Below are 26126 nucleotides of genomic sequence, written 5' to 3'. Positions count from 1 at the left end.
GAGGCGAAAAGTTCCTTCCCAGTCTCTAAGTCCTTTGCGGAGATCAGCTTCAGGTAAGCCCGACCGGACATCCCCCAGACAGAAGCAGGCTGTTTCTTCTCACACACAGGCACTTGCGCGCTGTGTTCCTTTTAATATTAAACAATATGGCAACAGGCTACAAAAACTGGAGAGCTAAAAAGAATGCAGGTACGGCAGGTCGGGGTAGTTTTAATCCGTCGTGGGAGTTGACGGAGCGGGGGTTGGTGGGGGGGGATTTGCCAAAGCCTTCAGGCTGACTTGCTCTCCCTTTCCCCTCTGTATATCTTCCCCACTTCTAGAGTTTCTCCGTTCGCTCCTCCCGATTTCCCCTTCAACTTTCTATCCAGCTCTCCGATAGTCCACTTTTCAATACAAAGTCTCTAAAATTTCCTTTCATTTGTACACTTCTTTTAGCAGTTACTTTACTTTGCCCCGCGGAATCCCTGGCGGTTGCTTCCCTCTCTTTGTTCTACAGCGGGTGAAGCTTGTTACTTTGTCTCGCTCTTCCGATTAGCTTCCCAGCGCCATCTTGGCCCCGAAATACAGGTCGGGCTCCTTAACTTAATCCATTAACATCCGCTGCACCTTAAGGTCTATTTGTCTGATTTTTACAATTCAACATTTATCTTTCAATTCCAAAGGCAGCAGTTCTAAAAGATTTCGGAAGTCTGTTGCCACTTTTCAGCGGGGGCTCGAGACATAGCTGCACGGGGTCGCAGAGCTTACCGGAATGCGTCTCTCGGTCCCATTGCTTCAGAGTCCTCCCCAAAATAGAGAAGAATCCAAAAGGCTTCGGACCTCTCCGACGCTGCTGGTAGCGCTTCCTACCAGGGGGCCCCCCCTGGAAGTTTTTGGGGGTCGCAGTGCCTTTGCGTTGCCCCTCAAAACCCCCGCGCAGTTCGGGGAAGTCGCTCAGCAACTTCTCTGCGCTCCCATACTGCTGGCGATCCAAACCGGAAGTCCCCCCCTAAAACCTAGAAATTAATAAATGCTAGGATTATGGGTTCTTTGTGATATGCAGGGGAAATATAAGCTGCAAAGGGGTTCCCGGGCTGCCTTACACAAACCAGTCAACAACTCCGTGTTCCAGGTAAGACCAGAGACTAGGGATTTGGAAGGTTGCCAGGGTAACTGCTCTGGGGGAGTGCAAGGGGCTTCTGGGAAGAATAAATAGGAAGAAAAGGGGAGACAGATCATGGTGAGGGTGAAGGAAAAACAGCCTGCAATGATCTGGGTCATGCTGTAAGATCTGGACCCCCTCCACACAGACCAATGTGGTAATTAGGCGAATAAACCCTATTTCTTAAAGCATGACAGCCTCCACTGTATCTTCTGTTCTCCAAAGGGACACAGACCCTGTGTGGGTGCCTGAGATCTCATGTGCTCTTGCCATGGACTTGGCAGAGAGAGGAACAAGCGCCTGACTGGTTACAAATGTAATTTAGCAGCCTGTTTTCAAAGATTTCAGCACTTCAAATGCAAATTGTGCTGGCTCACAAGAGTATACAATACAATTGTAACGATCCCAAAATATCTCCGTTCAACTTTCAAAAAGGTGTGGTAGGTAAACAACTCCTTGTATTATAAGTAGTTAGGTGTCAGAGGGAGTGGCCATGTTGGGAATTACTGAAATAGCTTCATTTGACAAAGCATTCCCAGAAAGAATTGCATTCCCAGTCTGCCTGACTAAGAGTTCTGTGTGAGAAAGAGGCTTACATACTCCAATGTAAGACGATCCAGTAGAAGATAACACTGTACCTGCTTTGTATTATGGGTATGTCTACATAGCAGCCGCTATAGGCAGGCATATGACTGGTTGTCCAGCAAATCTCCCTGGAAAGGACAGGCACCATCATCCCAAAAATGCTGAGACGACGACAGTTTTGCATACAGTGGGCTGGTTCCACTGTTCCCTTAGTCTCCCCCAGCCATGTAGACACACAAACGGCTGGCATAGGCAAAACCCCGCTACACATTTCTGTTATTTAGACCACATGAGCTCAACAGTCAATGCTATTAAAAGAATAGCTTTGTGAGCACGATGACCTTACTCTCCAGATAAAGACAATAACATTTATACAAGACACATTCTCCTCATCCAGTTTCTGGCACCTCCCAGTTTCTATGAGGCCCAAACAACAGCAGGGCCAACCCACCCAGCCCTGGGCCTTAAGATAAAGGTGCAGCATCTGGAACAAATTTCTGTCAAGTCTCCATAGGTTTTGTGGAGAAAATCTGCCTGACAGGGAATAGCTGTGAGTCAGGGCGTGGCCAGTTTTGATGTTGCCCAATATGAGGAGGGTGGAGACCATTCCAAGGACTGTGCACCCTTATTTAAAATGATTTGACAGTCCTTATTTTTAACAGGCATATTCTTCTTTTTTTAAAAAAACAACAACATTTATTGTATACTAAAAAGAACAGATTAAATAACAGATTTGTAGGCATGAATGCAAAACAGTTTGCACACGTCTGCTGCCTTTGGACTGAACTACATGAGATGAAGGAGATTGGGGTCAATTCTTCTCAGCAGGGCAAATAGCATCAGGAGGGGATGACCGGTTTAGCTCAAGGAAAGGGATAAAAGAGGGAAATGGTTTAAAAAGGCCCCCCTTCATTCTAATTTGGGACTCCAAAGGTGGTTTTCATGAGAAACAGAAACATCAGGAAAACCAAACACAAACCTCTTGTGTCTTGCGTAGTTTCGCACCAAGGCTCTGGGGTAAGTTCTAATGAATTCAGTGACGTTTACATTCATATGTTCAGGCTGCACAACACCTATTAGACAATTAAAGATAGAGAATATTTTGCTGGAGCAGATGCTGTCTAATGCTATAAGGATGTTTTGAAAATGGCTGCATGGTATGTATGTAATTTGCTATGTTTTGCAGTAGATTATGTTTGTGTTGTTATACCTAAGGTGAAAAAGTGAACAAACTTTTCGTAACCTGATTTAAAATAATAATTATACCAGTCCTCACTCACTCGTGGGCTTTGAAAAAACTGGTACGTGGTTGAAAACACAGGTTTATTTAAAAACCTTATCGTCCCACACGACCAGAGAACACATCTCAGCTTCTTAAGCAGCAACTAGACAAGAAGAAGGCAGAGCTGTTACTGACTTCCCAACAGATTTAGAAAAACGGCAAATGCAGCCATGGGAGAGAAGAAAATTGGGCCTGTGACACAGGAGGAAGGAGACAGAAGCAAAGCAGAGGAGGGAGTCCCCAGCTGAAAGTAACCAAGTCACAAGAACTCAATGTAAAGTGATATGAATGTAAATATTATTTTGGAGATTTGTTTCACTGTCTACACATACCAATTTGTTCAGAGAATTATATTGTTGTTCACATATTGGCTTTGGCTTGTATCTTATGTTTATGTTTATATTAATATTGTTTTAAACTAGGTTCCTGTGACTTCATCTTTTTGTTACAGGACGAAGGAGGACACCATATGTTTTAATTCATGAAGTGGCAACAGCAGCTGTGTAGGGGCAGAAGGAGGAGAATTTTAACCAGGAAACCAGATGGAGATGGGAGAGTAATTCCCTTCTTCAGTGCCCCTCCTGATCTGAATCTCACCCCCCACCAGCTGCATGTATCATTTTTGAAAATCATGGGAGATCCAGTTGTGAATCTCCCACCATCTCATTAAATCTAGCTCTTAGTTTTTACTTGTGTTCAAAATGGTTGAACTCACAATTTTATTTACAGTGCACTTGTCTTGTACAATTCCCCCAAAGGGCTCACATCTTTGTCTGGGGTAGCTGTTCTTTTCCCACAACTGAGAAGCAAATAAAAGCAACTCCTGGACTTAGGTGACTCAGCACATTCCAATACAGTGAAAAGCAGGTTTTCTCTGGACTTCCTGGGCCATTTGCCTGCCTAGCAACCAGGTACTCAAACAAACAGTGCCAGACAGGACCTACCTGTGTCTGACCTGAAGCAGCTGGCTAGCAGGCCTCTTTTTAAAAGGAGTGGCCGGCCAACTGTGCCAGAGGCTACAGTACGGGTCAAATCCCATTCATGGTGAGCTCTGGTTACACAATGACAGTATCCACCACACCTTGAAGTTAATCTGAACCCCTAGCATCCACATGAAGACTGAGCTGTTCACCAGAGCCTGTGTTGTTAGGGGGGGAAACTGGCCTTTACAGTTAGATCCTTTGCTTCTTGGTCTTTAAAAATGAAGCTGTTACTACTTCTGCATAAGTCAGTCACTGGGGATACAGACTGATGGGTTCATTTCCATGTGTTCCACTCCTAGAATGTTGGGACTATTGGGGGAGAAAAGTCCCTGGAATTTAGAATGAAGTTCTGGGAGCATCTATTGGCTGAATATGCTGCATGAAAGAGGCTATTGGAGGTGAGGGAATTCCCCAAGGCTCAGGGAGCTAACCTTTGATTTGTGTTGCATAGAGAGTAAGTTGTATATTGGATATAGCAAACTTCAACTGCTTCTGTCCAACTGATATTTTATTTACTCTGAATGTGTTGTTTTCTAAAAAGATTTTGAGGAGATATATAAAATAATGACAATGAAATTGAGCCTATTCCTCCCTGCCATCCAGCTTGTTCCACCAGTGGAGGTACAAGGCATTTATAAAAGCTTTCTATAATTTATTACAGCAAAATATGATATATCAAGTACAACATCTGAGCGACAGTCCCGTCATCATCCAAAAAAATAAAAGTTGTTTCATACTAAGGGAGACAGAGACAGTTATGGCATCTGTAGTTGCAATGTTGTTCTTTAAGTCCTGTTTCATTGGTGTACGAAATAAATTGCTACCATGTATGGAAGTGAGAGCTGGACCATAAAGAAGGCTGATCGCCAAAGAATTGATGCTTTTGAATTATGGTGCTGGAGGAGACTCTTGAGAGTCCCATGGACTGCAAGAAGATCAAACGTATCCATTCTTAAGGAAATCAGCCCTGAGTGCTCACTGGAAGGACAGATCGTGAAGCTGAGGCTCCAATACTTTGGCTACCTCATGAGAAGAGAAGACTCCCTGGAAAAGACCCTGATGTTGGGAAAGATGGAGGGCACAAGGAGAAGGGAACGACAGAGGATGAGATGGTTGGATGGTGTTCTTGAAGCTACCAGCATGAGTTTGATCAAACTGCGGGAGGCAGTGGAGGACAGAAGTGCCTGGCGTGCTCTGGTCCATGGGGTCACGAAGAGTCGGACACAACTAAACGACTAAACAACAACAACAGTATAAAAAACACACCTGGTGTTTCCTTGCTGTTCAACATTTTAAACATACTGTCTCACCAGAGTGGTACATGCTCTGGTTATCTCCCGCTTGGATTACTGCAGTGCGCTCTTTGTGGGGCTACCTTTGAAGGTGACTCGGAAACTGCAACTAATCCAGAATGCAGCAGCTGGACTGATGACTGGGCGTGGCCGCTGGGACCATATAACACTGGTCCTAAAGGATCTTCACTGGCTCCCAGTACGCTTCCGAGCACAATTCAGTGTGTTGGTGCTGACCTTTAAAGCCCTAAATGGCCTCAGCTCAGACACTGAGGTTATCCCCCGAGGGTCTTCTGGCAGTTCCCTCACTGCGAGAAGTGATGTTACAGGGAACCAGGCAAGGGCCTTCTTGGCAGTGGCACCCTCCCTGTGGAATGCCCTCCCATCAGGTGTCAAGGAGATAAAGAACTACACAACTTCTGAAGGCAGTTCTTTTGTATTATTATTAGTAGTAGTAGTAGTAATTTTTTTCAGCTATAACCCGTCTCTATACACACCTATTCACCCTGGTTTTTGACATTTAGGTGTATATTTTTAGGACCCACCTTATTTCTGTTGTTTTATTGTTGTAACCTGCTCTGGGATCTTAGGCTGAAGACTGGGAAATTAGTAATTTATCATTATCATTATCATCGTAATGCACCCCATAGTCGCCTTTGACTGGACTTAACAGTCCAGGGTCCCGTTATCTTTAACTTAGTCCATTGTTAAACCATGCAAATACATCCAAGTTTGGATGATGAACAACCTTGCTGCTATCAGTATCCAAATGTGTTCTTTGGTTTGTTTGTTTGTTTCCTTCATATTACTTAAACTAGGGACTTTTTGGAAAATGCTAAAGAGCATAAGAAGTTGTTCGGATTACGTTAAAGGGGAATGAGTTTTATTTGTAATACTTGCTGTTCTTATTAATTTAAGATGAGGTTCTATTTCCATTTAAAAGAAAAGACAACATTATTTGTGTAAGTGCAAAGGGATGATCCTGCCCACAGAACAGCCAGTTTCTATGAGGGCTTGGGTCATTACAGAACCATCTCCCACAACTTGACCAGCTTTTGAACCTGGCCCTTGTTACTTTTGCAATCTCCTAGCGGAAAAGTGACTCATATAGATGAGTATATTATACTAAGCAATGTTTCTGAGATAAGTGAGATAAGTGTCAAGGAGACCTTAGCTCCCGTGCTTTGACACAGACTCACAAGCATGTATAAGCACTACTCTGAGTAGATGCAATTATAACTTTTAGTAACGGGTGCAATTTAGAAGGTTGGTTGGAGTGGCAGTTTTCAAGTGATAAGCTGATTGCTTAACAGAAAGTGCATCAAAGTACTAAGAAAGCACTGTTTATGGTAGCTGATTATATGATAGTGCTCAGGATTTCCTATGACACACCCTATTGTCTACAATGAAAACATTCACTTCAATGTAGGAGCACCTTTCCATGACCAGTCCAAGTAAACACGTCCCTCCTACCCTTTGCCCTTGTGGTAGGTGAGCCATGGTGAAGAATAAGGTGGCCAGATTGCTAGCTGGGGCAAGATAGTCTGAGCATATAACAACAATCTTGGCACAACTGCCCTGGCTACCAGCTAGTTTGGGGGCTCAATTCAAAGTGCTGATTTTGATCTATGAAGCCTTATGCTGCTCAGGACCCCCAGCACTTCAAGGACTGCCTCTGCCCACATAAACCTATCTGGACACTGTGTTCATTATCTGAGGCCCTTCTCTATGTGCCACCTTTGAGGGAAGTGCAGGGGAAGGCAACATGAGAACGGGGCCTTTTCAGTGGTGGCTCTTCCTTTCCCCAAGGAAGCATGCCTGGTGCCGTGTGAGAAAGATCAGGCTAAGAGAGTGTGACTTCAAGGGTAAGTGGAGATTTGAACCTGGGTCTCTCTCTCTCTCTTCCTGCTCAGTCTCAGTCTGACACACTCATCACTACCCTAAGAGCAGGTTGGGATTGGAAGAAACAAAAGAATCAAAAACCAGATATTAGATACAGTGGTACCTCTGGTTAAGAACAATTCAGTCTGGAGGTCCGTTCTTAACCTGAAACTGTTCTTAACCTGAGGTACCACTTTAGCTAATGGGGCCCCCCGCTGCCACTGCGCTGCTGCCATGTGATTTCTGTTCTCATCCTGAAGCAAAGTTCTTAACCCGAGGTACTATTTCTGGGTTAGCGGAGTCTGTAACCTGAAGTGTCTGTACCCCGAGGTACAACCCTAGGATGGAACCTGTCTACCTCTGATGGAAACCAGGCCTTTCCCCCTCACACACTGGAACTCTCCCCTACCTCTCTCTGCCAATTGACTGTAAGGCTCAGGCTCCAGGCAGGATGCCCCCAAGGCATTCAAAGCAGCAGCTGCAAGTTCCCAGTGCCAACATGACCAAAGTTGGATGGGCTGGGCATGGAGGTATTACCCCCTTCTTATTCAGGTGTCACCATGTCACTTGTGCTGTGGGTCAAGGGGGCGTTGATGTTCCCGCGATAGTGTTCCACGCCGGCGCTGGCACAACGAGGATCGCATTCCACACCCTTTCCGTAGTGCATGCATCTTCCAGGCCTGAGCCAGGCTTTCCACCTAGGCAAGGGTAGAAACAAATCCATTATATTCAGGCCAGTGCTGGACAGGAGTGAAGATCAGCAGGAACCATACCCAGGTGGGTAATGCAGCAGAATGGTGTCTAAGCAGGAGAATTGAGGAGGATACAGTGGGAAGCAGATGGAAGAAGTAGAGATGGCCACTTGTCTTCCCTCAGGGGCCCTGAGGCCATCACCTAGTAAACCAACAAACTCTCTTGGTCTCAGAACTCTACATGTGCTCTTGTCCAGGGTTCCACTGACCCAGTGATGCTTTCTTTCAGGATATTCCATTCTGTTCCTGTATCATCATCCCTTCCACAACTTCCCCAGTGAGTTAGTCAGTATTCTGTGGTCCGGCCACTGAGCATTCTCACTCGTCACAGAGCTATTTTAGGTCCCACCTCCCTCAAGGTTCCCTACTCCCCTAAACGTCTTATGTACTTCTGCAAACCACAGGAAAGGCGCTTCTTCTCTGCCACTAATTTTAGCTAATAAAATATGAAAAGAAGGAGCAAGCGCTCTAAAGACATGTGATCCATGCAAGCTGGTGCAAAAAGCTATTACTGAGGTGGGTAGCCTCTCTCACTGGAATCATTTGGTCCTTCTTGTTCTCCTCCTCCAGCGTGGTCAGCTCACTTGGTGACAGCAGATCCAGACGCAGCCCTGGCACCACTGTTGCCGCCACATCGTGCACAGTCCTGTCTAGAACAGCCTGTAAGAAGGGAGTTCAGGATCAGCACAGGCCAGGGGAGAAGGGCTGCTGACAGACCTGGATAACCAATCATGCCACAAGCTGTCCTAGTTCTGAACTGTTATGATGCAGCAGAAACTCTGGGGAAAGGGAAGGAAATAATTTTCAGTTCCAGGGAGTGGGTTGCCAAACAATGGGAGATGTGAGTATCAGAGAAAGGCACCTCAGAATTCCTGGGATCTAGTGGGCCCTGCTCCGTGCTCTTGCAGCTGGGTAGAAATAGGGAAAACTCATGTGATGGGGGCACCAGTGGGAACGTTTCCATGCTCTCCTGGATGTGTCTCATCTCTCTTTCTTAGTTAAGCTGGAGCTACTTGCTTTGTAGGCAGCTTTTGATAAGAACATTGGGAAATTTGATGGCTGTCATTTCACTGGGGCAAGTGCATCATAGGAATATTGGAAGCTACCTTATGCTGAGTCAGTAGTGTCTAGCTCAGTGGTGTCTACCACACGGACTTGCAAGGGCTTTCTAGTATTTCAGACAGGAGTATCTCCCAACCTTGCCTCAAGCTCTCAGGGACTGAATCTGGAACCTTCTGCATGCAAAGCAGTTGCTCTATCCTACAACCCTTTCTTATCTGCTTGGGACACACTGTGGCCTAGATTCTGTTGGTTGGTAGGTGGTTGGCTCTAAGCAAATTTACTGAAGGAGAGCACTGGACTAGCTCATTAGGTTTAGAACATTGCAGTTGCAGTGCCTCATTGACTGGTCTTCTATCTTGGAGCCAGGCCTGGTGGTAGTTAAATGAGGGAGGTGGACTCAGTGTGGGTAGGTGTGAGAGAGTTAGAGCCCTAACACCAATGCTATGGAAAACCTGCAAATAACTGTAGATTAACATCTGCTATTAATGTGAAGTGGTTTGTTGGTTGTACATTTATTTTCCAACCACATAATTCTGTGGAAAACGTTTTATATACTCAAGAAAGGTGTAAGTTGCTGCCTTTGGCCAATGGGTTGCAGTTATTTTTATTATTTAGGTAATTTATATACTGTTTCATTGCTCCAAAAACTGTCTGAGTACTTCCCAACATTATAAAAATATCACCAAAAAATACGACACAGGACAATTAGATCCTCTTAAACATCAGTATAAACTAAAACAACTAACATATGGAGACAATAATAACTACTAGCTGACTGAAATAAAGAAATACAGCAGAGACAACCAGCCCCACCCACCAACTGTGCAAGCCTGTATTTATATGGAACATCAGCACTCTCACTTCTGTTGCTGCCTCTCCAACTTAAGAGGGGCAAAATTATGCACTCCCTACTTCCACAGCAACCTGCTCTCACCAGGGAGCATCCACAATCATTCCTTCCCTACATGACGTTTTCAGCTCTATACATCTTCCAAGAGAACCCCGTGAGTGGGATCCTCAATCCCTGCTCCCTTTGTTCCCTTTTCTCACCACGTAAGGAGCACTTACGGATCCAACATGAGCCCATTCCCGAACAGCACGAATCAGCTTCACCTCATCGATGGCCAAACAGTCACTGCGCAAGATAGTTTGCATTGCCAGTTCCGACAGTTCCAAGAAGCCACGTGTTAGCACCACGTCCTGGGGGAAAATATGCAGCTCATCTGTGGAGTGGAGAGAACTCCTCTGTCATTAAAAAATGGTGGCCACAGCTAAGGAGTAAGGTACCCATGGTATGTCCATTGAGAGTTTAGAAGCACAAAGACAACCACCCTTCCCAATTGCACCGAGGTACTGAGAGATTATGTAATCTGGAGGACAGGTCATGTCTGCCAGTGGCACCCTGTTTCCTCCATAACCAAATCATGATACTGAGCCAGTATGGTCTGAAAGCACATGACACAGCAACTCTGGGCACCCTATATATGCCACTGTAATGGAAGCAAGGTGGGATATAAATATATCAAATGCACAAACAACACACATGGTCCTATAGGGAAGAGGTATGATTAGAATAGGACCTCCATATCTCATGGGGAAACCTCTGCACTTGTCCTGTGCTTACCTGAGTACAACTCTCGATGAAAGCCAGGCAATGCATCTGCAAATCCACCTGCCCATATGCTACAGCTGCCTGCCATTAAGAGAGTGAGAAGAAAAATTGATAAAAGGCTGTGTTTAAAGAGACAAAGCTGAGAGAACATAAGAAGAGTTCTGCTGGATAAGGCCAAAGGTCCATCTAATCTACCACTGTTCTCACACAGACCAACCAGATGCCCATCCATGAAAGAACGTTGGGGCTTTAGGTAGAGGGGAAGCAGGAAAGGACCGTGCGTTGGGAGTGACAGAGTTGGCTGCAGTTTGCTTTTCATTTCATTCTAAGTATTTGAACCTGAAAGAAACACCATCAAAAGTCCTCCCCTCTCCCACAATGGAGATACTTATGGCAGGCCCTCCAAGTGTCCCTATTTTCCAGGGATGTCCCTGACTTAGTGAAGACATCCCAGTTTCTGATTTGATCATGGAATGTCCCGCTTTTCCTTAGGACGTCCCTATTTTTGTTGGAGAAATGTTGGAGAGCATGGTAGGATGTCCTTATTTTCATTGGGAGAAATGTTGGAGGGTATGGAGTTATTCGAGCCCCAAGCTGCCCGAAGGCAATCCTGTATAGGGAAGTTTTTTTAATGTTTAATGTTTATTATTATTATTATTATTATTATTATTATTATTATTATTATTATATATGTTGGAAGCTGCCCAGAGTGGCTGGGGCAACCTAGTAAGATGTGTGGGGTTATAAATAGTAAAATTATCATTATGGAATGGGACGTCCCTATTTTCATCAGAGAATTGTTGGAGGGTACGTTATAGGTAAACTTGGGAAAGTCTCTGCAATCAATAGATCCTTTCCCAGAACCAAATGCAAGCCTGTGTGTTCTAGAATAGCAAGGTTCCTCTGGAAATCAAAGAGATGTGGCCAAGAGCTGTTTCATATGCCCATTCTATATAATGATGGGGATGTCATAGGATTCCTACCTTCATAGGATTCCTACCTTCATTGTACTAGTCTGAATTACTCGTTACAAACACAAAACCTGATTTTGCGCCCAACCACAAGCTGTCTTATAACGTAGTTTAAGTAACAGAGTTCAAAATGACCAAATGTGTTTGTGATTTGGTGTTCAGTGGGTTAATACTGCAGATGTAGAGTAGAAATTTTTCCACTGCTACATTTTTCCATGGAATCTTTCTCATTTCTAAAAATGCATTGTATCATAAAATTAATTTGGAACGTAACAAAATGACTGGGCAGTTTCAAAGCTATAACATTTTTTTTAACCCAGAAGTCTATACTTCGAAATATATATAGATCTAATCAGCACCTCTTGGGGGCAGGCTAAAATTAGTATATTAATGGTTTACAATGCCTTCATTCTCTTTTGAAAATGTAAACAATGAAAGAGAAGCTTATGCTAACTGAATTGTCATCTCTTAAAATATTTACACGTCTTCCATAAAAAAATGCAAAGCTTTGCTTGAAAAATATTTTTAAACGTAACATTTTAGGCTGCAATCCTATGCCCACTACTTGGGAGTAAGCCCCGCTGAACTTGGGGGCTTGCCTTGTTCTGTGCTCTTAAGCTCTTGCCTTGTACTGTGCTCTCAATCAAGACCTGCCCTTCTCCTAAAGGCTAAAGTCCCCTGCCCTCCAAGCCAGGGTCTCAATGCAGATTGGGGTCCCTGGGCCTGTAGTTTCCCTTTAAAAAGCCAGTCATGCTAAGTGTGTGAATGGCATTTCACCTAGTTTATTCCACAATGGGACTTACTTATAATGAAGCATGTGAAGGACTACACTGCAAATGACATTAAAGATATGTGATAGTACTGAGGAAATTGAAAATAAGCTGATTGAGGGGTAATAGGATGTGGTGGATAGCTCACTTCACCAGTGCAACACCAAACATACCACCATAATGACAGAAAGGCTGCCACAACTCCCTGGATACACCTCAGGAAAAATCTACCAGCATATCTGGTATGGTGGAGAAAATGTGCTTGATAGCCTTCAGAAAAGCATTCTACGTGGTCTGTGTAAGGCTCAGGTATTAACAGGACATCAATGATAAACATAACGATAGTAGCCATATTATTTACTTTCTATAGTCCACGTACATCTACCTTCATTGTACACTGCTTGAAGATAAGCATCCCATATGGCATTTGTCTGGCTACTAATGGAAATAGATGCTGCACCAGATGGACCTTTGATTGAATCCAGCAGGGCAATTCTTACATCCCTTCAAAGAGAGCATATCCCAAGTAAACAAAGCAAGGAGTATCTACTTGCACTGAATGAGGCAAGCAAGCATGGTGGGTCAAGCTTATTCTTATTGCTTCTGCTAACATAAAGTAGTCAACCTGAAACTGTGAGATGAGATTAGTTATCATCTAATAACCTTTAAGCATTCAACTGAAGTCACAATCAGGATGGGTAAAGAAAGACAAAATAGTGTATTTGTTCCACCTTTTCAATTCATGAATGTAAAGTGGGGGGTGTAATGCTCACTAGTCATTCTAAGTTGGGAGAGACATGGGCCTGCAATCACTCAGGGTTTCTCTCCCTAATTCCACCTACCTTCTACATAATGTCTAGTTAAACACATTGTGTGATGTTATCAATATAGAAGTGTGACACTGTATACATGGTTTAAAACATTGGCCAAGTTCTGAATTAACGTCTGCAACAGGGTCACTTTTGTGTGTGTGTTGTGGGGTTTTTTTACTTTCTACATGAACATTCATATGATTGAAAGGTCAAGCATGGCCATCTCTAAAGACAGAACTTGCAGGTATCGCCTCAGTAAAACCAGAAATGGATCTGTGGAATGTGCCCTTTGTATCACTATCTGAAAATCCAAATGATATCAATCTCCTGCAGAGCAATAGAAGCATCTGTGGATTCAATGCTACAAGGAAAATGATCAGTCCCCATAAAAAGTGATGATGTCTGCTTACTCTGCTGATTCCTATGGGGATAGAACTAGTGAATATTGTGTCAGACACATCCCAGGCTCAGTGAGCACAAATTACAGGTGGGAACTAGGAGGAGTAAGTTGTGCAGTTAAGCAAGAAATAAACAATTTTTGCTGTGTGAAAACAATGTGTTTGTGGCAAACCACATTATCTTGCTGGTTGCTTTCAGGATACACCAGCCCCACCACATGGCCAAGCATGCAGCTGGAAACTAACGATTCCAATTAACGGCACCAGCTGACCACTATAAACAGCCGTCAAACCACATGTGACCAGAGTAGCAACATTGTTTTTCCACTATTATCAGACAGAGTAAAAGGGAGAATGCAGTAGAAACTATGAGTTCCAGTCAACCCAGCCTCCTAAAAATGGGGAATTCTGACATGTGGGTATGGCTAGCCCACTACATATGACACCACCAAATCTCATGTCTCCTACAGGAACTGATCCCTGTATCACATGGGAACTGCCAGAAGCAACACTCCACAGATATGGAATGCTTTCCCCACAAAGGGGCATAGGCAGGCACGGCCAAACTTGGCCCTCCAACTGTTTTGGGACTACAATTCCCATCTTCCCTGACCATTGGTCCTGTTAGCTAGGGATGGTGGAAGTTGTAGTTCCAAAACAGCTGGAGGGCCAAGTTTGGCCATGCCTGGCATAGGCCATGCCCTTCTTAGAGATCAACTAGCCCAAGTTTGTAGCCTCTACCCAATTTGGCAACATGATCCATTCCAGCCTTAGGGATTCCTATACTGGTAGAGATGCCCGGTTCTTCTAAACAGAAAATTGAAATGCAACTCAACTGAAAGAAGCCACTTACATGCATAGAACAGGACGGAGAACAACTGGATGAGCTGTATCTTGAAAGCTGACACAATGGGGTGCAAATGTATTGTCCAGCTGTCTCTGGTGAAATTAACTGTGTCTTTCCTCATTCTGTAGCCATTACATGTCTAAGGGTTTTGCCTAGGGCTCATTAAGCTTTGGGTGTCAGGTCAATGAAATGCATTCTGTGAACACCACAGATGTAATTTAGCCGAGAGAGAGACACGAGATGGGGAGATTATCTGTCTGCCTCCACTCCAGTTGGATATGGTTCATTTCTCACCATAGCCTTCTATAGCTGCCTGTATTTGACGGCTTGTATGGGAAGAGTGGTGTGAACAAGAGTTATGGGTCCTCCTGTGATATCACTGATGAGGAGTCTGTGGCCCTCCATATATTATTGGACTCCAGTTCTCATCAGCCACAGCCAGCATGGCTAATGGTCAGGGGGTGATGGAAGTTGTGGTCCAACAACATCTGGAGGGTCAAAGGTGGTAGGCACCCCTGAGCTAAAGGCATGAGGCAGAACAGAGCAAATCCTGTGACAAATCAGGAGTCAACCAGCCTGCTTTCAGAAAGCATGCAGTTTTCTGTGTTTAGCAGAATCAGTCTCTCTGTGTATGTCCACTTGAAGAACTCTTGTGGAGGAAAGAAGTGAGAGATGCCAGCATGCTTCCTTAAAAACTATCAATGAAGAAGCTGGAGGTAGGTATCCCAGTCACACCAACACCTCAATTGTTAAGAAGCAAAACAGTCATTCCTCTACCCACTGCCCAGGATGCATTTTCCCCTCCTGGTTTTTTCCTTTTCCTGATTTTTGTCTGAATGAATGGAAATTTTATATTTCCAAATCTTATCAGATACTTAATGACTCAATGAACTTCAACTTTAAAACACATTTCTGTCCAAAGACTGAAAGTGCATGCCTTGTCCAAGGCATCAACATTTGTGGAGCAGGAGACTTCAACATCCTCTACTAGAGCAAATCAAGCTGCTTCCAAACTGTCACTATTTCTGAGTGAGATTCAGTCACTTACTGACAAATTTAGGTTATGCAGTTAGCAAACCACTTTTTAAAATAAAAAAAATACCCAGACTTCTTGTGGTATGAAAAGTGACAGGGCAATGCAGCAGAAAGTGCAAGATAACAATCACTTGACTCAGTTATGTATAACCTCCCTGCAAACAAATCAGAAGCAGCTAACATTGAATTATCTCCACTCTTTGTGCAAGCAAACTGAGACGAATGCTCAATAAGCAAGTCTGGGGAGATAACTGCAAGGAGTGCTTTGTCATGCGAGTTAACATTATTTTATATTTTTGCCCACTAAACCTTGGGTGTCTGCACTCTGTCAGATGGCACATCTGTGAAAACAAGAAATGTTTTTCCTGTTTAACAGCCGGAACCATGTGAGTTTGGACAACAGCTTCGCTGCAGATCTGAATAATTGCTTCATGGTTTTCATCTCTGGAGATTGTCTTTGGAGAGGGAAAAAAGAAGCAGTAGAGGTGCTGATGCAACTAGTCCCAACATGGTTAAGATACATTTAGGTCTATGAAGCCCTAAATGGTTTGGTGGAACCATGATACTCGAAGGACTGCCTTGTCCCCTCACGTAAACTGTTCATCATGTTCATCATCTGAGGCCTTGTTCCATCTCCAAGTGCCCTCAAAGGTACATTCAGTTGCAGAAGAACCTTTTTGGTTGTACCACCCATATCACAAGAACACCTTCCTCCACAAGTTTCACCTGGCTCCCATTCTTATGGTTGTTTAGTGAGATGTAATATCGGTGTTGTATCGGCTCTGGATTATTTAAATACTTGACTGTGTTTAAACTAGCTTCACCTCAACTTAGTCTTCTTGTCTATTTGTGTTGCACATTATTATAAATGCAAGCTGCCTTAGGGGTCCTTTCCGGGGACCAAAAGGCAACAGATACTTCATTTTATAAACAAATAAAATGTTCCCACACTACCAAAAGTTAAGTACGTGTATTATTATTTTTAACTGGTAATGGGGGTGGGAGGAGAGAACCTAAGGGGAATCCGTCCTGTCGTAGGTGGGAGAAACCTAGCCTAACAGACAGATATGAGGGAGTTTTGCACACGTCATCATGCTGATGACATTCTGGTAAACTGGGTTGGACCTGGCCACAAAAAGTTCATCAACAGCGCACGGTGAGGCTTTACCCTTTATCTGTTCTCTTTTTGCAACAAAACAGGAAAAGGGAGGGAGTATCTGTGAACCCACAGCTCTGTTTGTAACTAGTACTGCTTTCACTCCCCAGGCCAGGAGTCCTCGTTTTAGTCTCACATCCACCGACTCTGCCTGAAAGTGGGGATGAAGCTAACCTAAACATGAGCATGAAAGAGGCTCCACACACGTTTATAGTGATCAATTAGTATTTGGACCTAAGTTCTTATGGATGTGCACTGCAATGGGGAGTGGGGACTAATATGGCGCTGGTGCTGTGTCCTTCTGCTAGTTCGGATAAGAATACTGTTATCCCTTAGCTCTATTCACAAAAACAATCTTCGCATGTGCATAGAGGCAGAATGGGACTGTGACTGCTGATTCCACCTATGGTGTTGTGTGTCCTGCCGACTCTGACTCTTGACTTTCATGCCTAGGGCTTCTGGATCCCAAGGGCAGGTTCAATCACAATACTAGTTAGGGGGAGAAAAGGGAATTCCTGATTCAATTCAGTAGGGGTCTACTCTCACCAAGAGCATGGTGTCTTGGGTTGCCTGGGCAGGAGTAATTTCCTTCTTCAGGCCTCCATGTTCAATGCAGTAAGACTGGGAGGGAGGGGCCACCACATGATGATGGAGGTTACAGCCAGGAAGTGCAGCCCTCCTGCATTTGCTGACACATGAAGAACCACTGAAGATAGGGGTAAAAAATATACACAGGCAGGGGAAAGAAGATGAAGAAATTGTGCTCTTATTAATCAAACAATTTAGGGGTAGCTTCTGATATAACCAGAAGAAAGAGTGCATGTACTGCATCACATTGCTCAATGCAGAGTTTGCTGCTTAGGGATAGATTTGATTACCTTCTCACAGGCAAGGGGAAAATCAGAATGTCTAACCATGCTTTATCTAGGCTGGAGGGTATGAATACACTGTGGGGGCCGCATAAGTGCCGATTTCTGACCATCACCCGCATAAGAGGTGATTGGTGCACAGATAGTGTTACCAGAACACTGGTTATCTATTCAGTGGGGTGAGAGTATGTACATACACTGTACTGGAATAAGTCCAGGATTCCCTTTCCATCCCCTGGGCTACAGAAATATGGGTCAGTGGCTCATTCAAAAATAACAGCAGCATCAGTTGGTTAGCCTACTTTAACTCCACAAATTTCACAAATGCCCTTGGGAAAACAGCAACGACAAAGCATGCATTAGGAAACGGGGGGGGGGGGGGCATATTTTTTTAAGGGTTTTTAAAAATTTCTTTCATTGTGTCTGAAATTTTGCAAGATTCCCATATAATTTTATTGAAGGGCAAGGTATAAATATCTTAAATAAATAAAAATAAATAAATGTTAAATAAATAAAGGAATGCACGTTGCCACAGGATATTGAGGGGGCCCATCCCCCTCCTTGAAAATTGGGGGGAGGGCAAGGGTCCTCGCCTCCCACCAGATGGTCGCCTGTTAGGGAGTTACTGTTGCTGTTAGTTGCTGTTATTATTTTTGTATCTTTATTATAATTTATGTGGAAATTGTTCAATTTGGTTGTGTACTTTTTGATGTTTTATTTATTGTTTCTGACTACTTTTGCTGTGTTTTGAACTTTTTCATGTTGTAAGCCGGCTTGAGCATGGTTTCAACTGTAGAAAGGTGGCATACAATTAAATGATTATGTATGCATATTTGGCAGTTTATACCACACAGCTCCTGGCACCCTTAACAAACTACAGGCCCCAATATTCTTTGGGGTAAGCCATGTGCTTTTAATGTGCTTTAATTGAATGGTACTGTATATATTCAGCCACTGCACAGCTTGTGATGGTCTTATAACCAACACCAACACCTGCAGTGTGGAGTGGTGCAAGCGGACAAGGGAGAAGCATGGAATGAGGATGTGGGTGCATTTAGAACATATGGATTTGTTGCATTCAAGGTTGCTACCTTGACACACCTTTGGTCAAAGTTTGCCTGTAGCCTGCTATCATATCACAGGTATGATCATAACATGTTATGATGCTATGTGATCATGATACAAGCGAGAAGCAAGGTGGGAGACTCAGTTTGTGACAACATGCACCTATGGAAGCCAACAAGACTCAACAGTGGAGCATCTCCAGTTATCCTAGGCTCAGAGCCTAGAAAGGCATCACTGCAAAAAATTACCTTTTATTATAGAAATGGAAAAAGAGCAGTGGCAAACTATATCAAGCGAGGCCTATTTGAGACCCTCATGAAATCAGTTACTGTAGTAGAGAATACAGTCGTACCTTGGATGTCAAAAAGAATCCGTTCCAGAAGTCTGTTCAACTTCCAAAATGTTTGAAAACCAAATTGCGGCTTCTGAATCGGAAGCTCCTGCAGCCAATCATAAGCCATGAAAGCCCCATTGGACGTTCAGGTTCCAAAAAAACGTTCGCAAGCTAGAACAATCACTTCCAGGTTTGCGGCGTTCAGGAGCCAAAACATCTGAGTTTCAGGGCGTTCGGGATCCAAGATACGACAGTGTTGTTGTTGTTGTTGTTGTTGTTGTTGTTGTTGTTAATTGCATTTATAGCTCACCTTTCCTCCAAGGAATGCAAGATATCATTCTCCCCTTCCCCATTTTATCCTCCCAACAACGCAGTGATGTAAATTAGCATGGGAGATAACAATTAGCCCAAGGTCACCCAGTGAGTTTCATGGTCAAATGGGGATTTGAACCCTGGTCTCCCAGGTCCTAGCCCAGGAATCTAACAACGACAGCACACTGGCTCTCAATGTTTTTTCAATGTTTGATCACACAAATGGGGTGGGAGTATTTGGCCTACTATGTCAAGGATCTAGCAATCGAATGCTGCCCCAGCCTTTGCCAAAGATTTTACAGCATGGTAGTTTCCATCCCCTTTGGGCGCAATTGATACAGCACAGAAGGCTGGCTGCTCCCTGAGGCAAAGTGAGCACAGACCCTTTTGTTGCAGCTCCTCATCCTTCTGGCCCATACATGGTATATGTGGGGGCAGGGGAGAGGATGAACACAAAGAATCTACCAAAAATAAAGGAAGCGTCTAGGCATTGTTGCAAAGGAAACCGGGCACAACAGGACTCCCCTCCCCTCCCCATTTTATAATGCCTGGTCACCAGCTTAGAGTGGTTTCTGGTAGATGCCAGAGTCCCATTTACCGGCTGCTCCTGAACTTCAGCTGCTAGATTTGGCTTGTGTGTGTCAGCTGGCGTGAAATCAGCCCGCAGGGCTCAGTGTGGGCCTCGAAGGGGCAGGTGCCGCCAGAACAAAGGCTGCAGCACCACAGGAGGCCTTGCTAAGGTCCTGTAAAGAGAAATCAGATGGTGGAGTGGGAGCTGGGAGAATAAAATTCAAAGAGAGTATGGTTCCTCCATTGCCCTGAAAGGGGCAGCACAATCTCTAGGGAGATGGTAAAGGAGGGAGGGCACCACAGAGGCAATACAAAGCTAGAAAAGGGATTTTTATACCAGGATATATTTCTAGTGCTTCCTCACCAGCATATGCATTGCTCCTCCTTGGTCAGTTCCTCTTTCCAAAACTTTAGTCTCTTACCCACAAAATCTAAAATCATAATATCTGCAATAAAGCTGAGAGAATATTGGCAGCTTTTTTGCTCTAACTTCTTATCCTGATGAAGTCTGCTCCAGAGAGGGCGATTAGGCTCATTTCCAATAACAGAGGGGCAAAAAGAGCTCACAAACTGAAATTGATGCTTGGATATTTTTTCTGCAGATAAATGAAGATGAAGGTTGAAGCTGTAATAGCAGTTTTATTGATACCAAGCCCTGGGTGATGTGTTGCTTTTTTGTTTTGTTTTTATTGCTAGGAAATAAATATGTAAAAATAATATACAAGCTGTGTTCATGAGGTCTGTGGTGGAGTGGGATAGGCTATGACAATTTCTTCTGTTTATATACCAAAAGAGATGAGAGTGCACGTATTGCCAAAACAAGAGTAGTATTAAGCCTTTGCTTCCTCGTAGCAGCAAAAGCCTTCTATTGCTTAGCTAATGAGATCCAAGAATAACTATTGCCCATTAGGAATCGTCTGACTGGTTTTAAATTAGTCCCAATTAATATATCATCAAGGCACTGTTGCCACTTTCCTGAGTGTTTGAAGGCCAGAATCCCATTGGGCTGATGGATCACATGGGTAGTATCCATGCCAACATCCCCGCCTCACAGAGATAGGCTGCCAAAAGAGAAATAACTACTTACGTTCCATTTCAACAAATGGAAATACATGGCTTTAAAGAAAGTGGATAGTGCGCTCTTAAAGAGAAAACATTACCACCTCAAATCTGAAGCTCCATCTACACTATGCATTCAAAGTAATATGATATCACTTTGAACAGTCACAACGAGCCCTCAGAGAATCCCAGGAAGTGTAGTTTGTTAAGGGTGCTGAGAGTTGATTGGGGGCCCCTATTCCCCTCGCTGAGCTATAGTTCTCGGAGTTCCCTGAGAAGATGGATTGGTTGTTTAACCACTCTGCAGCCTGCCCCCAATCACACAAACAATCCCATTCATCACTGGAGTTGCGTATCTTTAGAACCAGCCTAATCTGAAGGGAATCTGAACTGTTCAGCTGACTGACAACAGGATGTCCTAGTAAAGGTCTTCCGCCCCTTCATGTAAATTAATCTAGGTCTCTAGGATTGACAGGCACTGTGAGGAGGAGGAAGAAATGCCACTCACCTGAAAGGCCTCACAGGCTTGCTCCACACTCAGTGTGTCCTTGATGAATTCAACACATAGCTGAAACAAAAGAGGTTGAGAATCAGACTGTGCAAGACAGAATCTTGAACACACTTGTAGCACTAGCAACAACCCAAGACTTTCCTGAGATTCTGAGATCTACAGCATTTTTGGAGCTACAGCCTCTCCAGTTTGGAACAGGAGACCTACAGTGCTGCTTTGAAATCTGTTCTCTGAACTTTGTCTCTGTTCCAGTTTGACCTTCAATGAGGTTTTCTAAGCAATGGCACTGCAAACTAAGGGCTGCTCCACATACTGCTGCAGAGAAAACAGACCCAAGATAGCACCTTCTTTCTCACTCCCACAAAACCCAGTGCATGGCCACACCCAAATTGCCACTACAGATAAATGCTTATAGCACCTATGCAATCTAAGGGACATCCCATGCCACAGGGAGGGAACTGAGAGCCAGCGTGGAGTTATTGTTAAAGTGTTGGAAATGTAAGAATAATAAATAAACAAACCTTTCCCCTTACCCTTCTATTTGAAAAAGAATGGACTAGTAAGAGCACCACACAGTTTCTCTTCAACCAGCCACATTGTACGTTAGGTGGAGCTTAATGGGCAGCCTTGGAGGCAGGTTTCGGTAGGTGGAGCTGGGTGGGAGGGTGATAGTTCTAGCCCCTTTGGTTTATAAGAAAAAATAGTAGGCTTTCCGAACCATGGAAATAAGGTCTGCTAGAAAGCAAAGTTTATGCCATTTTGCGCTTCTTGCTGCCTTGGGAATTGACTTCTCTGCATTTGTATAGTCAGAGAGATTTTTAAGTTAAGCTTCATCACTCCCATTGTGGAGTCTGAGCAGCAGCCTGACCCGTACTTCAACCTTGGCAGCTGCTGCAGCAACACTGAGAGACTGTCTAGAATTTTGCAAGGCAATCATAAACTGGACGTTCAGGTGACGTATACCAAGCAAGTGACAAAAGAGCAATGATTCAAAAGCCAGAAGTGAGATAAAGATAACAGTAATAATAATTAACAGCAGCAGCAACAACAATAATATCCTCATCACAACAACTATAACTATTAATAAGAAATACTGGAGCAGGGATTGCTGGACTGACAAAACCAGTGAAAGCTTTTGAATTTCATTAGTGAGCAAAGATTTGTAAGATAGGACCATGTGAAGGTCATGCAAAGCAGAGTGATGTCATCCCTGTCTGTGACACAGTCACCCGGCTCAAAATAACCTCTCTGTGCTTGCAACTGAACAGTGATTTTCAAGTGCTAATGGGTCAAATCACACATCATGTATTGCAAATGTCACTTTTGCTTTCTGACCCAGATGCATAATACTCAATCTCACCCACACACTTACACCAGGGCTACATGAAGTGGAAAAGGACTGCAGACTACATGCATTACAAGAGAGTATGTGCATGTTGTTTTTAATTAAAACAACAACAGCAACCAAAAATAGCATTCCCTAATAAGGTAGATATTCTGTAGAATTACAAATATCCTCTTGGACAATTTAAAGATTTGAAGATATTAAATTCAGTCTAAAACTAGGCTGGGAAATAAATTAGGGGGTTTTTTTTATTGGAGAAGCCAGGACATGGAACCTTCTGCATGAAAAAAACATGTGTTTTACCACTCAACTATGGAAGGTACTGACGTGTTCTGTGGCAGTAACAGGGGATTTACAGGAGAGGATGTGCCACCCCCCCCATGTCCTGTCCTCAGAGTTCGTCTGCCAACTACAAAAAGAAAAATGCTCCAAACCTCCCTAGCACTTTTACAGAGATGATTAATTACAATAACAGGTTATTTCATGAATCTTTACAAGAAGAGCAAAGAAGAGGAGGCTTTTAGTATAGTATCATTATGGCCAAGGGGACTAAGAATTAAAAATGAACCAGCTGGGAATGTTTCAGGATGACCCAGAATTTAGAGCCAAACGAGTCCCAGTGTTGAATAATGAGCCTAGATGCTGCTGGTAATTGAAGAACTAAAGCAAAATTGACAAATTGGATGGATCCGTACAAAGCTAAGTCACATGGGACGAATTAGTGAGAGACAGGTTAACAATTAAAAAATGACTGTTAATGGTGGTAAATGGCTAACATAATCACCTCAGTAGTGAATCCGTGAGATAGAAGTTAAAGTGAATACAAATTTAAGCAGTACCCCATGCACAGACAGTTAAGATCAAATTTTGATGATGGTGGTAGCTGGCTAAATTGTATCTGTACAAATGCTGTCATGCTCTGTTCTAAAAACAATCAAACTGGCATGGGGGAAATCTACAGAAAGTTGGTGCAAGAAAGACCACTTTGCAAAGATAACAGACAAGTGGACTAAAGGCCAGTAATAGGGAATTTTGCCACCATCCCTAAAATCCCAGCTTTTTTTCTGGAGCAAGGCGCTGTCTTCCACTCCCACACTTTGTGAGAAACTCAGTTGCTACTTGGCTTTCTACCCCCATTCGCAGGCTCTGATTTCAAAGCTATAATTAGTTTCCTAGCAATGAGCAGAATGCCAGCAGATCGGGAGCAATAAGTGCAGCGCATGCAGGGTTTTCCCCAAGGACGGAATTGATGAGCGTGATCCTTCCGCGCCTTCGTTATCACTGCCAACTAAACATGACACATAATAGCCAGGCGTGTGGGATCCTCTCTTTTTCAATGGCAGTCCCATTCACTGTGGTGCAGAATGAGCCAGAATTAGCTTTTGTTGAATCACATACTTTCATATTCACCATGAAGTACAAATGAAAAAAACTCTCATTGTCAACTGGTCTTCAACCAAGGAAGCAGGCTGGCTAAACAAATATATTCTCTTGCAAAATAAATCCTAGAGGGAACTAGGATTTAATGCTGAATATATTAAAATTGGAGTCAGATGGAACATAATGGAATTGAAATCAGAAATAAGTGACACACATATTTTATAGACAAGGATTTAGGACCAAACTACACCGTTGATTACATGGTAAGTTTGCAATGGAGAAGTGACAAGGGAGGGGGTGCTTAACCATTCACCTTTCTTTTGTTTTTCATATCTACTCCCTCCACCAAGAGAGGTTTAAAATGCAACAGAAACATTGAATTCTGGTGCACCCCCCCCGTAAAATGAATGCACTTTACATCATTTAGCACAACCCTCTTTAAATTGAATAGTTTGTCCTCAGTAGAGCATGAGACTCTTAATCTCAGGGTTGTGGGTTTGAGCCCCACATAGGGCAAAAGATTCCTGCATTACAGGGGTTTGACTAGATAGCCCTTGTGTCCCCTTCTAACTCTACAATTCTATGTCTCTGTTTGTCAAGGAACAGTAACATGACAAAATGGAAGAAGAGCTGTAGAAAATTGGTGGTAGATACTAAATGCTACACAGCAGCTTTTTTTGAACCTTGGATCTCCAAATGGCCAGCAGTAAGGATTTCTGAGAGTTGATCCAACAACATCTATGAAGCTGGGAGTTCAGCAACATTGGACAATGGAAAATGATTTTAAAATTATTAGACAACATTGCCAGAGGTCATGTAAAGAAAACAGGATGTCTTACAGTAAGACACATCTGGTTTCTTTTTGAGAAAGTGCTTTTGCAGTACGGTGACAGGGAAACGCCATGCACGTCTACTCAGAAGGAAGCTCTCACTAACTGCAATGAGACTTAGTCTCAGTTAAGCAGTTCCACTTGGCTCTAGTGAGCACATTGTCAGTAGTACTCAGAACTGCCATGCCATCAAGAGCAGCATTTGCTCTAGAGAACCGGAGCTGCCATTTAGTTGAACAGAGCCTAGAAAAGAAAAGAAAAAAACATGCAGGCCTTCTAGACACGGGAATAAAAACTTGGATAACCTTGGCTTTCACTGTGCTTACGTTCTCTCCCAGTGCTCCAGCTGTGGCTTCTACTTTCATGATTACTGTACCTGAAATTGTATCCTCATATCCTGATGACCTTCCTACAACCTGACTCCATACGGTCGGTATTTTGTAAGCAAATCAGAATGAATTATCAGTAAAAATCAGGTAGAGTCTAATCCAGGGGTGCCCAAACTTTTTTCAAAGAGGGCCAGATTTGATGGACTGAACATGCGTGGGTGCCGACCAAAGTTGTTGAGTTTATTTTAGGATTAGGATTTTACCCCAGGACATAAGGACATATACTGCCACGGGGGCTGGATTAAATCAACCGGCACACCGGATTAGGCTCCCAAAACAGCCTTCAGACATGCCTGGTTTAATCTGACCACTGTGTTGACTCTGCACAAGCAAATCAGGATGAGTGCTGAATAAAAAATGGTTATCTGAAGGACACCATAGAGATGAAATAAGGAAGCAGATGCAACTGACATGTTTGAAAGCAGAACAAATAGCCAAGCTTTAATTCTGATGTATGGTTATCATCAGCATAAATTGATCTAATGACATTAATAGCTTCCTCTCCAAGTTATAAAACTGGAATGGTGGGGTTTTTTTAAACTGTCAAATTAATGCATTAGAAAAGTTAGAGTAGAAATAAAATCTTCTGGAGAAGAGTTTATTAGAAACTACTGATCACATCCCTCCTTCAGCTTTTTCACACAATTACAAGAGCTGTTAGAAGCTGGATACTTGATATTTGATAGGTCTCATGCTTTCTGCCTTTTAGAAACTCTTGAAATCAAATAATTGACTGTACAGACAGTATCAGCCAGTTCACACATCAAACCTTACTCCTGCTGTTGCCGCTGCCAGGGATGAAACAACCCAAACAAACAACAAGCAGTAAGTCAAGGACAAACCTTGGTTACCCACTGGCAAGAAAGGGGTGGGCTTTCTACTG

General features: G+C 43.4%; 1 protein-coding gene and 1 long non-coding RNA gene across 2 annotated transcripts in view; both read right to left on the bottom strand.

The window, feature by feature from the left end:
• Positions 1-2411: 2411 nt before the first annotated feature.
• LOC309535657 lies at positions 2412-4815 on the bottom strand. The gene is made up of 2 exons (XR_014221336.1): positions 4179-4815; positions 2412-2799 (listed from the first exon to the last, which is right to left on the bottom strand). It is a non-coding gene; the product is annotated as an uncharacterized lncRNA (long non-coding RNA).
• A 2687-nt stretch (positions 4816-7502) lies between these two features.
• Positions 7503-26126, bottom strand: part of BTBD19 (BTB domain containing 19) — a 45508-nt gene continuing 26884 nt past the window's right edge. The window contains exons 4-8 of the mRNA XM_082226793.1: positions 21297-21356; positions 10603-10671; positions 10047-10178; positions 8451-8576; positions 7503-7862 (exon numbers count right to left, since the gene is read on the bottom strand). Coding sequence (XP_082082919.1) covers positions 7728-7862; positions 8451-8576; positions 10047-10178; positions 10603-10671; positions 21297-21356 — 522 coding nt within the window. The 3' untranslated portion in view covers positions 7503-7727. The remainder of the gene's footprint in view (positions 7863-8450; positions 8577-10046; positions 10179-10602; positions 10672-21296; positions 21357-26126) is intronic.

This window comes from Podarcis vaucheri (genome assembly GCF_965113315.1).
Source record: "Podarcis vaucheri genome assembly, chromosome: 6".
Classification (NCBI taxonomy): Eukaryota; Metazoa; Chordata; class Lepidosauria; order Squamata; family Lacertidae; genus Podarcis; species Podarcis vaucheri.
The sequence above is the reverse complement of the archived record's forward strand: the minus strand, read 5'-3'. Positions and strand labels throughout refer to the sequence as shown.